The sequence below is a fragment of the Zootoca vivipara genome, chromosome 4 (genome assembly GCF_965207765.1).
Source record: "Zootoca vivipara chromosome 4, rZooViv2.hap1.1, whole genome shotgun sequence".
Taxonomy (NCBI): Eukaryota; Metazoa; Chordata; class Lepidosauria; order Squamata; family Lacertidae; genus Zootoca; species Zootoca vivipara.
This window is the reverse complement of record NC_142587.1, coordinates 68,920,096-68,934,945: the sequence shown is the minus strand read 5'-3', so window position 1 is coordinate 68,934,945 and position 14,850 is coordinate 68,920,096. Positions and strand designations below refer to the sequence as shown.

At 38.7% G+C, this 14,850-nt stretch overlaps 1 protein-coding gene across 2 annotated transcripts in view; it reads right to left on the bottom strand.

Annotated features, from left to right (window-relative positions):
• The window catches only part of CBLB (Cbl proto-oncogene B), a 64,664-nt gene that overhangs the window by 19,243 nt on the left and 30,571 nt on the right, over positions 1-14,850 (bottom strand). For both annotated transcript variants that reach the window (XM_035114303.3, XM_035114304.3), the window contains exons 6-11: positions 12,965-13,086; positions 12,218-12,355; positions 10,693-10,780; positions 9,083-9,214; positions 6,025-6,228; positions 2,683-2,868 (exon numbers count right to left, since the gene is read on the bottom strand). In XM_035114303.3, coding sequence (XP_034970194.1) covers positions 2,683-2,868; positions 6,025-6,228; positions 9,083-9,214; positions 10,693-10,780; positions 12,218-12,355; positions 12,965-13,086 — 870 coding nt within the window. The remainder of the gene's footprint in view (positions 1-2,682; positions 2,869-6,024; positions 6,229-9,082; positions 9,215-10,692; positions 10,781-12,217; positions 12,356-12,964; positions 13,087-14,850) is intronic.

Here is a 14,850-nt window from a genome sequence, read left to right as displayed (position 1 = left end):
CATAGCCCAATCCCAATTATTACAAGTGAGATTGTAATAATAATTCTTGACAGGAAGTTGAAATTTAAAAGATCTATTTTCTTTATGGGTCCCATATAAGTGGGAAGCGATATTCTGCATCTATGGCATTTATTGGCAAGCAAATAAAATATTATTTGCATGTTCACACAGCACCAAACATTTGCTAAGTAATAATGACCAGAGACCAGCTGAAAACTTTAAAAATAAAAACACTATAAAATAGGTAATGTGAGATATAAAGTATTCATTACAAATAAGAAAATCAGCAGTATACTCAATTCCCAGGATACACCATCATGTTCATCATCTTAAACTAATGTCTTACTCAAGGCTAAAGACCAGCTGCACTGACCCTTCACTGCCAGTTTAAATGACAGTTAATTAAAATTATGATAGCAATGAATAAATATTTTACGTACTTCAGTTGTCTAAGCATTATGCAACTAGAATGAAATTTAATTTGCAAATAGAACTGCCAAGTTGAAGGCAAAATGCTGATAAAAAGTAAATTGTCAGTTATCACTGGTCATCCACACACATACAGGTAGGCACACAGACTCACTAATACGTTTTCAAAGCATGCCTTCAACATTCAATTAAAAATCTAATTATATTTGGTGTACCAATTACAACCCAAGTGATCTTGCTTTAGGAAGAATGCTTGTGCAAGACTGTACTATTTTGTTGACTATTCTTTCTGCCTTAAAGAAAGCCTATTTTTTTCTGAATGCTTTCCCTCTTAAAGAGCATTTACAATTTGCTGAGAGTACAGCTATTCCTTTTATGTAATTGTAAACCATGGATCGCTAATTTCCCACCTTAATTTCAACAACATATGACAAGTACAAATTATGGGTGGTATTCATCCAAGTACAGCAAAAGCTTGTAGCTGCACAATGGAACTTCCATCTTCTCCTCCGCTCCCACCAAATCCTCTAAATCTGTTCTGGTGAACCCTCCAACTATCTGGAACAGATTTGGAGAAGGTGCAGGATATGTGCAGGAAGAGGAGAGGGAGGTGAAAATCTGTTGTACAAATGGAAATGCTTCTGCTAATGAAACATTTTCATTTGATACCACTTTATGCATATGGAAATGAAGATAAATTTGAAAACATTGCACAATTTAAATGTAAGTCAGATAATGAATTTTTCAAAGGCTGCATTTGCATGTAATGCAAAGCCAATAACCATCTTTTATTAAGCCAAACTGTGCATGGTACACGATTCTCCCTTCATTCACGGAGGTAAGGAAATCATGAAGCAGGCTAGCTTCGTGTTGCATCCAAGGTTGTGGCTTGTTAGGGCAAAGCAAACCATGAGGTCAAATTCAGATGTAACACTAAGTTGGCTTCTCCATGGCTTTGGAAAGAGGTGAAAAGTGAGAACACTTGCACTGTGTGCACCAGTATGTAGCTTGCACACAAAGGATTAAGCCAAGCTTTATGACTTCATGTTATGTGTGAACACGGCCACTGTTTTTCACTTGCTATTTAGCTTTGCAAACTGGAATAATAAATAGTGTGCTCTATTGGCATACTTAAGTATTCATAGGAAGGTGAGATACAAGTAAAATTTGACACCAGCATTTCTACTGCATTAAATTGGTATGGCATGGGATGGGGGATAGTACAATAGAAACATGGTGGTTTTTTAAAATGTCACAGGGATGCCTATGTTAAACATATAGCTTAGATTCTAATGCCTAAAATAATGTATGCTTTGTGGTATTTTTACTAACTCTAAATCACTGGGGATCTTTACTACAGCTCTGTAATGGGTCCCAGGTTGACCATAAAAATTACTTTTAACCCAACTCTGGATGCAGGGTTATGTGGGTCTACAAAGTGGGAGAACAAGGTGTGTTTTTTTGTGGGGAGGGGGTTTGAACAGTCCAGAATAAACTGTTTTAAACTACAACTGGGTTTAAAAAATAATAATCCCCTTTTTCTTACATCCTTACCAAGTGCATGCACAGAGGATAGGAACTCACAATGTACTGCCTGCTCCTGCAAAGGCAAATGAATATCGGATGGGGGAGGAAGAGGTATGGAGTGACAGAAGAAAAGTCAGTTGAGTGATGGAAGAAAAGCAGTGAAGATCAAAGATGAAGAGGAGGAGCAGTGGAGAAAGCAAAGGGAAAGCAGTGGGGATGAAAATCTAAGTGTGAAAGAAAAAGAGGCGGAGGTAGACCAGTCTTCATCCAGAGATACCATTGTCATTCAACAGCAGCAGCCAGCACCAAATGACTGGGAAGCTGTAGAAGCAATTATTACTGATTTAACAAGAGTAACATTGCTCTTTATGGGTATATGAGTTATTTGTATTTGATCAGAATTGTTATGTTTATCATTTAGTTGATGTAGTCCGTTGTGAAAAAGCCAATAGATGTTCTCTCTCTAGAGATAGCTAGACAGACAGTGATCAAGACAGAGAAAGGATGTGTGTTGACACAAGTTTTTATCACTGGCTTGAATCTCTTGTGGTGCACGGCTGTCTGCTCCTAAAGCAGTAGTCTGCAAGAATGGTTAAAGTAGCAAGGGCAACTTGAGAAGCCTTCCCATGTACCAGCAGGCATCACATATGTAAGCACTTACAGATCTCATCTAATATTTTGGGTGAGGGTGTCAAAACCATAAACAGTATGAGTAAATAAGACTACCTTTGGTGAGCTAGTAGGGCTGGCACAAGGGGATCGAGCAACTCCCTTTTGAATTAGATCTAGTCGAGGAGGCACTGGTGGGAGGCTAAGATGAGGTCCTTGGAGGGGTTCAGGAAGTGGCTTTCTTCTTTGTGCAAGTGGAGAAGATCCTGGAGATGTCACTGGGGAATTCTGTCTTTCAGTACACTGCAACAGAGTATTCATAAGGGTTGTAAAACATGGTTTTGTTTTTGTTCATTAGGATACTTTCATATACACTTTCAAATTCTTATGGCTTATGCATTAATCAACAATTACACTGGCTATATTGCTATGATGCTCACAATTTATTTTGAAGAGTAAGTATTAAATAGCTATTTTCACAGCTAAATGGCAATTGCAAAGAAATGCAGCAGTGCTAGAATTTGGACAAAGGGAGCAGAGATTCGTATTATGAGGAAGCTAAAGATATTTGCTCAAAGAAAGAGAAATAAAGACAAATGAATATAATTACAAATTATATTCCATATGAGAGCATAAATATACCCTACACCAGGGCTTAACAAATACACTTGCTGGAGGTGGCAACTCTCACACTAGACATCCCACTGAGTTCAGGGGAACAAAACTTTCTAGTGCTGAGGATTTTAGTTTTAAGATTATTTAAGACTGCTCAGTTGGGGAATTTTAGGGTAGCATATTGCTTCAAGTGACAACATCTGGTGCTGAGTCGAGTTCTATTCCAAACTCCAGCAATATTTTCAAAATCTGCAAATAGTTAATTTAATGTACGACAATAATTTAACACAAATTCCTTTGCTCTTCTATATTACATCTTTTAAATGCTGATGTACTAATAAAGCCTACAAGAAAGACACTTTAGCTGGAACAGAATACACTATCTTGGAATTCTTAGCTACATAATCTCATTGAAGTTTTAAGTTAATTAGAAATGAAACTTATTAGAGCAGTACTTGGTTTCTGCAAGTAGGGCTATTCCCAAGAAATGTTACTATGTCTGGAACACCTGCAAAGTTGCTTGAAGATTAAATCCTTGGTATTTCACATATAAACAATGTGCATTCATTGCAATACACATTTTCGTATGGAAGCCTAAACATTTAATTCACACACATTATCTGACACGGATGTCAGTTTTGAATACTTCTTTTTAACCTGTGTTGTTGTTTTTGGAAAATATTTATTGCTGGAGATATTCCAGTGTGCACGCTATCCTTCACAATAAGTGATTATTTGTAATTTTGCTGAGCTTTTTAGCTCTCCAATTGTGTTCCTGACTCATTATTGCCTAACTAGTATTAATGCATTTAAACTGCTTCCATTATCACGGGTGCCACTGTGGTCTAAACTACTGAGCCTCTTGGGCTTGCTGATCAGAAGGTCGGCAATCCAAATCCACGCGAAGGGGTGAGCTCCCATTGTTCTGTCCCAGCTTCTGCCAACCTAGCAGATTGAAAGCATACCAGGGCAAGTAGATAAATAGGTACCACTGCGGCGGGAAGGTAAATGGCATTTCTGTGCACTTTGGCTTCCACCACGGTGTTCCATTGCACCAAACGTGGTTTAGTCATGCAGGCTACATGACCCAGAAAGCTATCTGTGGACAAATGCCGGCTTCCTCGGCCTGAAAGTGAGATGAGCGCTGTACCTCATAGTCGCCTTTGATTGGACTTAACCACCCAGGGGTCCTTTACCTTTACTATCACATCAATAGGTGTAGCTTATCAGCTTTAAAACCTACTTCTAGAGATGAGGTAAGTATTCCACATAGCCCCTCTGCTGAAACTGATTGACTACTCTTTGAGTTTGAACTATTGTCCTGGGGGGGGGGGGATCTTACCTTGGGGAAAGAGGTGCCAGGAGGAGAAGGGAAGGATGATAGGTCAGGTGAAACCCAAGAGGGCCTCCTCTTGGTGGCCAGCTTGCTTTATACATCATTTGTCATGAGATGAGCAATGTCTCATGATATAGTGGCATGGGGAGCTTTGCTGCTGAGCAAAAGCCTCTTTCCGTTCTGTTAAGCTAAGCATTATTTCCATAGGACAGTTGGGAGGGTGGGGCAGAGCATAGGAAATCAGGTTGCTTACATGTCGAGCCCTTATAAAGCCCATCATGGTTTTTCAAAATTTCAACTTGAAAACAAGCAGTCAAACTCCAAGTTCAGCTGAGCAGCTGGGTGTTTGCCCATCCCTACCATTTTCTTATAAGTAAATAAAGTGTGTGAAGCATGAAATACTCCAGTTTCAGTCTGAAAGCTTTTACCATTGAAATAACATGTCCACACTTTGTTCTTTAGTGTTTGTACAGAGTGAATAGACTTTTAAGAATTTGCAGGCTTGAGCCCAAATTAGACTACATGGAATGGAGACACAGAAAAAGGCATAACTGAATAATCATCAGCTTTAGCATTCTGAATCTAGACCAATTACAGTAGCTAGACTTTAATATTGTATGACAACTCGTGCATTGAGAGCATTTGCACATGGTATCTTGGTTGGGTTGATACAAGTTTAATGTAACAGCTATTCCCATTAGAGCTTTCCTGTGAGAAAGATTGTCACTTCGGCTTTGTGATTTATTCCTCAGACATTACAAATTTGCATTTTTTGCATGAAACAGAAAAACGTATCTGAACCTCATTACTTTCTCTTCAGACATTACAAAGCAGCTACTAAATAGGCTCAAGGCAATTGCTCTGGTTCTGGCAAAAGAGTAGCAAACCAGATGGTATAAATGTTTCACAATGCAAAGCAATCTGGATACTGACTCGGCATGATGCACAGCACCATGGAATTCCCAGATTGCTCTGAGACTGCAGCAAGTGGGTAGGGAGATCATGATTTCTGTTAAATGTTCTGAGCATGAAATTGAGTATTTCTGCCTGCAATTGTGCAAACTGTGCTTTAGAAGGTAAACAGGATTCATTTTATTAAATTAGGAGAGGGGTGGGGAAACTCCATCCCATGGGCCAATCTTGGCCTGTTAAGGGTTCCAGTTTGGCCTGCTAGGCCATTTCCCCCAAACTGTTCACATCTGCCCATCTACTGACCTCACTGGGTTTAATTCTACATTGGCTGTGTATTCTATCTGAAGGGAACAGGATCAAATAGCCAAGGCAGCAGAATTTAATCCCTGCTCATCAGTGAGCAGTAATGGCAGCAGAGACTCCTCTTTTCATACACCTGGCTGCTGCCTGTCCATTCACTTAAGGGATAACAGTTGGCTGTTTTAAGCAGCACTTTTGCAAAGGGCTTAAAAACAACCTTGGCACTCCCATGTCAGCCTCCAGAGCTATATTTTAAAGCACATGTTATCTGGAAATATATACATATATATATATACCTTCCGCACAGAAGCTAATCGATTCATCATTAAAGATTCTTCTCTGTCGTCGTCGTCATCCAAGTCGAGCATGGGTATACCAAAACTATCCATAATGCTGCAGCACCTTGTGTTCTCATCTCGGGGATCAAAGGGGTCCACAATTATAGGTTCAGTTCCTTTGATTTCACAGCGGCAGAAAGGACACCCCTGACCATCAGACTCCTATATGGGTGAAAAGCAAAGTCCTTAATTACTGAGCACTATTTTTATTTGTATGTATAGAACATTCCTCAAGAAAAGGGAAAACAGTGAAAAGAATTTTAATTCTTAATTAAAATTACTGCAAAAGAAAACCCAACTGAATGTCTGTTATTCAAATATAGTTCTGTTTTATTTTGTCTTCCAGGCTTGCCTCTTCATGAAAGTTCAGATATACATCTGGACTTGCAGTTCTCACTAACATGTTGCAGTATTGTGAATAACTACACTAATGGAACCTCTCTCATTTGGTAGAATTCCAAAAATTAGGTCAAAAGCTTTCATACCAATGAATTTCCACAAACATTTCTAAGCAATTAGGGACATATTATCTAATAGCTTTCAAAAAGGTCATATTTGTTTACCTTGCACATGAACATCATTGGTATTATGTTACCAAAATTGTTAAGAGGAATAAACATAAATTACCCAATCTGTTTTTCTCCCTAAAGAAGTAAGTTTTTAATTGCGCGTGGTTGTTTTTTACATTTATAAGTAAATGTAACACAAACATAAACAACCGGAGAAAAAAATATGTGTTTTAAAGAACGGAGCAAAAGAAAAGCAGGCAGGCAGAGAATATCACTTTACAGTATACAGTACAGTATAGTTACAGTATAAAGGTAGTATTTGAGGGGAAAAGAAGAAAGTTTTTTTGCTTTTTAACCGCAGGCTACTATGCTTTATCAAGTGCTTTTGAAACTTCTCTCTTTCTCTCTTGTTTATTTATTTCTATATCACATGCATCCTCACACCATTATGAATGTAAATTATATCTATTCAGTCAGACTTGCTTAAATAAGACAATAATCAAGTGACCTTTCACACTGCCTACTGGAAAGGAGTCTCCACATTTTGTCAGGCCTTGATAACTTACCAAATTCTGACTCTGCCTTATCCTCAAAATCAGAATAGGAGTGCTTTCTTGTGTCTGACATTGCTCAGAGCTTTAGAGGCATAGGGAATGCTTCTGAAGCAGGAGGTATTCACATTAAAAGAGATGACTGTTACTAGTAAACTTGACAGTGCATTTGTAGATACCCACTTTGGGCTTTAAAATAAGCAATGACTCTATACAAATGAGTGATTAGCTACACACACATATAAATTTAATTCAATGTTATAAGCATACAGGAATATTAGGGCAGTGCATGAGTATGAGAAAGAAACTACTTAAAAAAACAGGGTAAGTTCCTTTTTCTTATCTTATACATTTTAATTTTTATTTCAACATTTATCTATCCTAGTTTTCTCTCCATTAAAAAGTACTGAGAAGGCTGACATTCAGTACAGAATACCCAGAATAACTGAAGACATGGAGTTGCTTATTTTATTTAATAACACAGATGTTTCACTATGGGAAAAGGGGACTGGCAATTTCTCCTTAGGCATGTCTAATGAGCCATTATGACAGCAATTAAACACTAACCACCAGCAAGTATCAACTGACATTGCTACAGTATGTTCCTTTCATCAACTCATTAATTATACAGAAGTTAAATTTGCAATGAAGTTTGATTAAATAGGAAATGTGGCTGCTAATGCAAGAAAAGCCCAATGCTCTTTTTTCATTAGAGTTCACTTATTAAGGGTTACAATTTAGCTGGAAATACACGATTTGTGTGTTTGGTTTGGGCCAGATTTTTCATCCCCACTGAGGCATAGAAGGAGGAACAGCACTCCAACGGAAAGTTAACACCTGCAATTTGCCTCTGCACTTGTTTTTACAGCTGCTACACCTAAAGACCCAACAGAGAGTGCAATCCTCATTGGTGAAAGGAGGAATAGGGATATTTTTAATTCAATTGTCACCATTTCTACAGCCTTCTTAGCATCCTTGATAGTTCTTTAGATTCCACCAGACAAACAAAAGCATGTAAAAACAGAGCCTAAGATTTATACACACAGAGATCACACTGGGTGCAATCTGAGAGAGTTTACTTCCTGAAAGTGCAATCTGAGAAAGTTTACTTCCTGAAAGCTAGAAATAACAGAAGGACTGGACTCGCTGGTAGCTTCCATCAGAAGTGTGTTTAACTTTCTTTGAATGGTTTCTATTTTAAATGCTTAGATACAATTTAGGTACAAGTAGGCAGAGTTCAGGCTTGTCAGATTTATTTTGCTTTTTCCAAGAACCCCAAGATCTACCAACAAGAGCCAGGCACAATATGTTAACATGTAGCCTCTGAGCACGACTGAGCGTAGCAAATTTTGTTTTCAGTACTAGACATAAACATTCACTCCTAGTTAAGTTTTCTCATTTTGAGAAGCCGAAAAAGTTATTTTGAAGTGAGTTGCTTCAAATAGCCATTTTGAGCAGGATTTAATCTCTGTCCATCAGCTGACGAGCAGAGGTTACATCCTGTTGCCTTGTACCCATGATCATGTTCTCTGCTGGGTATACAGCAAAAAGCCACGGCAGAATTAAATCCTGTCCATCAGTGATGTCAACTGATGGGATAGTTTGGGCATGATTTGGGAAAAATAGCCTTGCAGGCCAAAATTGGAACCCATTGTGGACCATGACTGGCCTGGAGGCCAGAGGTAGCATACACAGGTCTGTCCCTTCAACAAAGGGAAATGGCTGCCACTCTGTACCTCAGCATCTGTCACTTGAGGTGACCCTTTCACTTTGTCTATTATAGGACTGGCCTGACAAAGTGGAAGCAAGGTAGCAATATTTCAAAGCATATTCCTGAAAAAGCATATTCCTGAAAAACCAGCAAAATGATCAGTGAAAAGAGGACCACAACAAGTTGGAAAATAAACCTACCTAATTATATACATATGGTGAATGAATACAAGAAAGACAACCTACCTGCCATGCTGTAAGGCAAGATGTGCACATCAGATGCCCACAAGGCTCAATCTTCACATCTTTGTCATTTTCTGCACAGATTTTACAAAGCTGGAATGTGGAACCCATTTCACAGTACAATTCATATTGTTCCTGAAAACAAGACTATTGCAGTTAAGTGGCTCTGTGGGATGGTAAGTTTACAAGCTTGCTTCTAACACAGTTTGAGGTTTTTAAGCAAAACAGTGTTTGAGATCACCTATTTTTGAAGACATTCATGTGACAGAAAATAACTCATAGTTACTGGCTACAGTTACTGGTTAACATTATGATAGAAAACTATTTCAAAACTGGCGTAACTTGAAAACAAATGGGGTTGGTGAGACACCCAGAAGACCTGGAAATGATACCTGAAAGCAGCAACGGATTATCTTTTTGTTAATTCCTCCTAATTTGCCATGGCAAGTTCATGTTCCAACTAGAAAGTTGTATCCATTTCCCTCTGTCGGGAACTAGAACTGCACTACAACATGAAGTATCTCTAGCTTATATTTTAGTCTTTTCTAACAAAATCTTGTCTTTGCCAAATTTCTGCTCTTCTTCCTTAGTTTTCCTGTCTTTTCATTTTTATAGTAGTTGAAATACCAATCAAAGATGTGTAAGGAAATTATAATCTTCTAATATAATCTTCAGCATGTCATCACTGCTAGAAGGATAATTATCTCCTAGGTGCTCATAACATTTGTACTCTAGGTGCCAATTCTTCCTTAAATGTCAGAAAAAAATAATGTCACAATGCAAGCAGTAATTACAGCATTGTTAGCATACTGCACATAGCATGTACAGGCAACTTGGGGGGTATTTGAGGGTTTGTTTGTTATTTTTTTTAAGTGATAGTGATTTATCTTTACTATTAAAAAATACTTTGTAATGCCTATCAAAACATCGAGTCTAACAACATGACACATGCATCAGAAACATTCAAAATGCAGCCAGAGTATTAGCCAATCCACAACAGCTACATAGAATGAACAGACCACCCTCATCAATATGACAAAACTACCAATGGATGGTGCAGAGAAGAAGAGATATGGATTTCTGGCCAACACTTCCTCATTTTTTTATCCTTTCACTATATACGACCAAAGGTCACTCAAGCCCTAAGATGTAATTATCACCAGAGAGGCACCCAGAGGGGTCAAGCCGCTTGATAAAAATAAATTCACAGGCTACCAAGATCATTACAGTTTTAAACACCCTCCCCACTAGAGTTCACAACAAACACACTAATTGCCTTTCATGAAGGTAACTGTGAATAGAGATTGTAAAGCAATTAATTATATTTTTGAGGTTAAGGATGATTTTATCTGGATGTTATTTTGAGACTACTGAATGATAATATTATATTTAGCTTCATTATAAAGTAAATACAAACTTTTTCAGAGAGCCCCTATGCAAACCCATCTCATATATTTCCCACCAAAAGTCCCCCCATTCCCAGGCCACACCTCAATAGTGAGTGCCCATTAATGGGTGTAAATGAACATCTTACTAAAATCCGGCATTTAAATCTATTGCATTGTTTTTTATTAATGCTTTTGCTATAAATGAAGTGATAATATGCAACATACCTGTGTAACTTTTATGTGATCATGTGGGGTGGGTTCACACAGTCCTGTCAGATCAGGATTGTAACTTCTTCCATCTGGGTACAGATAGCTGGATTACAAAGAAATAAAGTTTACAATTTTACATTGCTTATAAATTTGTTAACATTTAATTGCACAATGTGCACTAACATGTATATAGCTACAAGTTAAGAAAACCCAAACATATGGCTTTCCAAATGAATTTGATAAAACTGGGACTAGTTCACCAAGTCACTAGACAACACAAATCGCAATACTTGCACCTGAAAGCATTCTACCACCAAGCTATTCATGAAGGGTAAATTTAGATGAGGGTTCCGAAGACTTTCTCACCCCACTCTAAGCATTTGCTTCCAACAACTTTTTCCACTTCCTCTTGCCATTCATTACAATATCCATGTGTAATGATGCTGGTTGCTTTCTCATGAGTAAGACGCTCCAAACTCTGTGCTTGGTTTTTACAGAGTTTTATTATATACATATGTACAAGACAGAGCATCAAAATCCATGACTGTCCTAGTCCGATTCAGAATCCGGAAGCACCCCCCGTCGGGACTTCCTCCAACAGAACACCCTTGACACCTTGAATCTCCTCTTCTGCTCCCCCCCTCACTGTTGGGGAGATGGGGCTGGTGGAGCGCCCTCTCCACCAGAGCTGCTTAGCTGAGGGGCCGGTGCTGTCTCCTCTGGAGCCTCCCCCTCTTTGAGCACTGTGGTCTGACCCCTCCAGCCTTTCCCCTGGAAACCTGGCACTCTCTGCATCCCCAAGATCTGCACCGCTGTCTGAGCCCCAACACCACCCTCCGAAAGATGCTGCGAGACACTAGTGTCCTGTGCTCCGTCTCCATCGGACAGCCCTTGTCCCGACTTCCTGGACTCTCCGCTGACCCCTGGTGGTCCCCTGACACCATGTTTATGTTGTTTTTGTATATGCACTATCTGCTGATAATTGTAGTCCACTTTTCATTTCATTGTTGCATATAAGTTCACCCTCACCTCTTCTAGTCTCCTTATTTTACTGTTAAGTCAACAACATAGACTCTAGTTTGCCTACATTTGGGACACTAAAGAAGAGTGGTTGTTTCCCTTTCCCTGCATGAAAATTATGCCAAGTTATAGGGAACCAGGCACAGGGTCTTCTCGGTAGTGGCACCCGCCCTGTGGAACGCCCTCCCACCAGATGTCAAAAAGAAAAATAACTACCAGACTTTTAGAGGACATCTGAAGGCAGCCCTGTTTAGGGAGGCTTTTAATGTTTAATCAATTTTATTTTATTTTTCTGTTGGAAGCCGCCCAGAGTGGCTGGGGAAACCCAGCCACATGGGCAGGGTATAAATAATATATTATTATTATTATTATTATTATTAGCACTTATTGTAATAAAGATCTAATTTTATATTGGATAACTAAACATTGGTCAAACTGAAATACATACCACTGTTAGGTGCATCCCATCTGTCAAGAGTACCAAGGTTCTGTATTTAAAGTATAAAACATTTATACTCACAATCCCTCCCGGCTGCCATCAATCAGAGCTTGAAATAAAGGCTTATTATGAGGTATTGTCTGTAAAATATTTCCATCGCCAGTGACATATCCAATTGCCCACTGTCCTAGTCGAGTGCAGCTTAATCTGAAAATGTAGCTATAAGCCAATGTTACAAAAACACAGTTAACAACATATGAAAAGACCTCCTGGATCAGGCCAAAGGCCCATCTAACCCATTGCCCTCAATATGTTGTTTCACCCTTAATTTCCATTAGCTCAAAAACATGGCTAATAGTCAGAGATGATGAGAGATGTGGTCCAGCAACATCTGGAGGGTCAGAGGTTAACCATCTCTCCACTAAAGCTGCAGTATGTGCTGCCTATAAGCCCACCTCTACATGAAAAACATGGGTCCTCTTAAAAGTTAGGAAAACTTTCATTTAAAATTAGAAAGAGGGGTAATAATCCCCACAGTTCTGAAAGGTAAAAAATCTGGAAGCAGCACATTTAAAAGGCTCAACACTTAAAACAAGGGATCTATGTTTATTAGACTTTACTATGTCCACATAAGTGCATTTTATAATTTTAAAATGCAAATTCAGTCAGGTGAGTAACACCAGGTTTGCAGGTTTTTCCAGTGTGGCTAGGAATCTTAGAAAATATACTAAGTGAAGACTGGTTAAAATAGCACAAAGAGCAAAAGGTTTTACTGGGCACAAAGGTCAAATGACACGCTTCTTAGAAGTATGAGCAAAAATGCATTACCTTCCTGGTTTGGTGCTGTATTTTTGTAACCGTGCTTTAACTTCATCGTAAGTCAGAAATGCCATATATCCAGGATGCGTTACAGCTAAGAAGTTCCAGTTTCTTAATATTGAACCCCAAGGCTAAACACAAAGTGAAAATAACAATGTATTTTTGTCCCATCTTTGTCTCCAAACATTGTGGTGGCATACACTGCTATTTCCCCACTATACTTGCAACCAAGTGGGGTAGATTAGGCTGAGAAACAGGGCCAGCTTGAATGGAACAAGCTTACTAAAACATGGTTTTGTAAGTCAAGTTTTTGTTCCATGATTTGGTAAAGCAGGCAATGAGCTTCATGTCTGTGGGCTCCCTGCATCTCTCTCTGTGTTACTGGTTTCTGCCATGATTACTTTAAATCACAGTTTATCATTTTGGAAATAAAGAGAAAGTGCTTTAAAGTAAGCATGATTTAAAAAAAACACTGAAACCTGAGGGGACGGGGAGCATGAGAACTATACCCATTTTAATAAATCATGGTTTATTAAGCCAGGATCTTTATGTCTGAACCAGCACATAGTGACTGGGCCAAGGCCACTCAGTAAACTTCATGGCTACATGTGAATTTTTGTTCAGCTATCCTCAGTCCGAATTCAACATTCCAGTCAGTCACCATATCAAAGTGTCTCACAATGTATGCAAGATATACTTCTGAAGTCTGTAGAGTTATTAACATATCCTGACTAGTTTTTAAGAGGTGATTTAATTATTGTCTGATTTTATATCATTGTTTATATTTGATTACAGGTAAGTAGCCATGTTGGTCTGCTATAGTCAAAACAAAATAAAAAAAAATTCCTTCCAGTAGCACCTTAGAGACCAACTAAGTTTGTCATTGGTATGAGCTTTCGTGTGCTTGCACACTTATTCAGATACCTTATATTTGATGTTAGCCACCCTGAGCCTGGCCTCAGCCGGGGAGGGTGGGATACAAATAAAAGTTTGTTGTTGTTGTTGTTGTTGTTATTCATTCACTGTACATGATTAGCTTTGATACAATTTAACTGGGGGAAACATGCCTAAGTTCACAGCAGGTGAAGAAAAGCCTACTGTCAGCTAAATATAAACTGTTGCACCTCATGAAGCAGCTATCAAAACTTTGATCTTCAATCAAAACTATTTTTTCTCTCTCTTTATATACTGCCTTTAATAAAAATAATTTTAACATGATTCACAATACAATAAAACAATGCAATAAAACAGAATAGAAAGCTATAGTACCCAACCATCAGGGGCCCAAGAATACAGCAGCAATTTCTATACAGTCGTACCTCGGGCTGCGAACACCTCGGGTTACGAACAACCCGGGTTACGAACTTCGCAAACCCGGAAGTATTTTCGCCGCGCGCCTTTGCACAAGCGCAAAGCGCGAAAATAGCTAAAATAGCGCTTTGCGCATGCGCAAAACGGCGGTTCGGGCCCTTTTCGGGTTACGAACTTTTCAGGTTACGAACTGCGACCCGGAACGGATCGCGTTCGTAACCCGAGGTACCACTGTACTCTTACCTAGTGTTAAGTATGCAATTTATCACAGCAGTGATGCATGGTAATATACTAAACCTGCCAGCTATTACAATATATAGAGTTCAAGAATATAAACAGATCCTATCTCATATTCCGATACCCAGATACTTAGTTTGTCTGAGTCTTTAAGCTGCCCTCATAAACGGAAGAATTTTTTCTTTTCTCATATGTACTCTCTCCTTACACCACTATATTTATTGTGAAGGTGAGAAAAACGTAATAGAGGAGCTCTAAGCATAATAAGCAAACTGGTTTTTTATTTTAAAAGATAAGCCAAAGATAATTCACACAAATAAAGTTTCTGAGATAAACCAAGCCTCGGC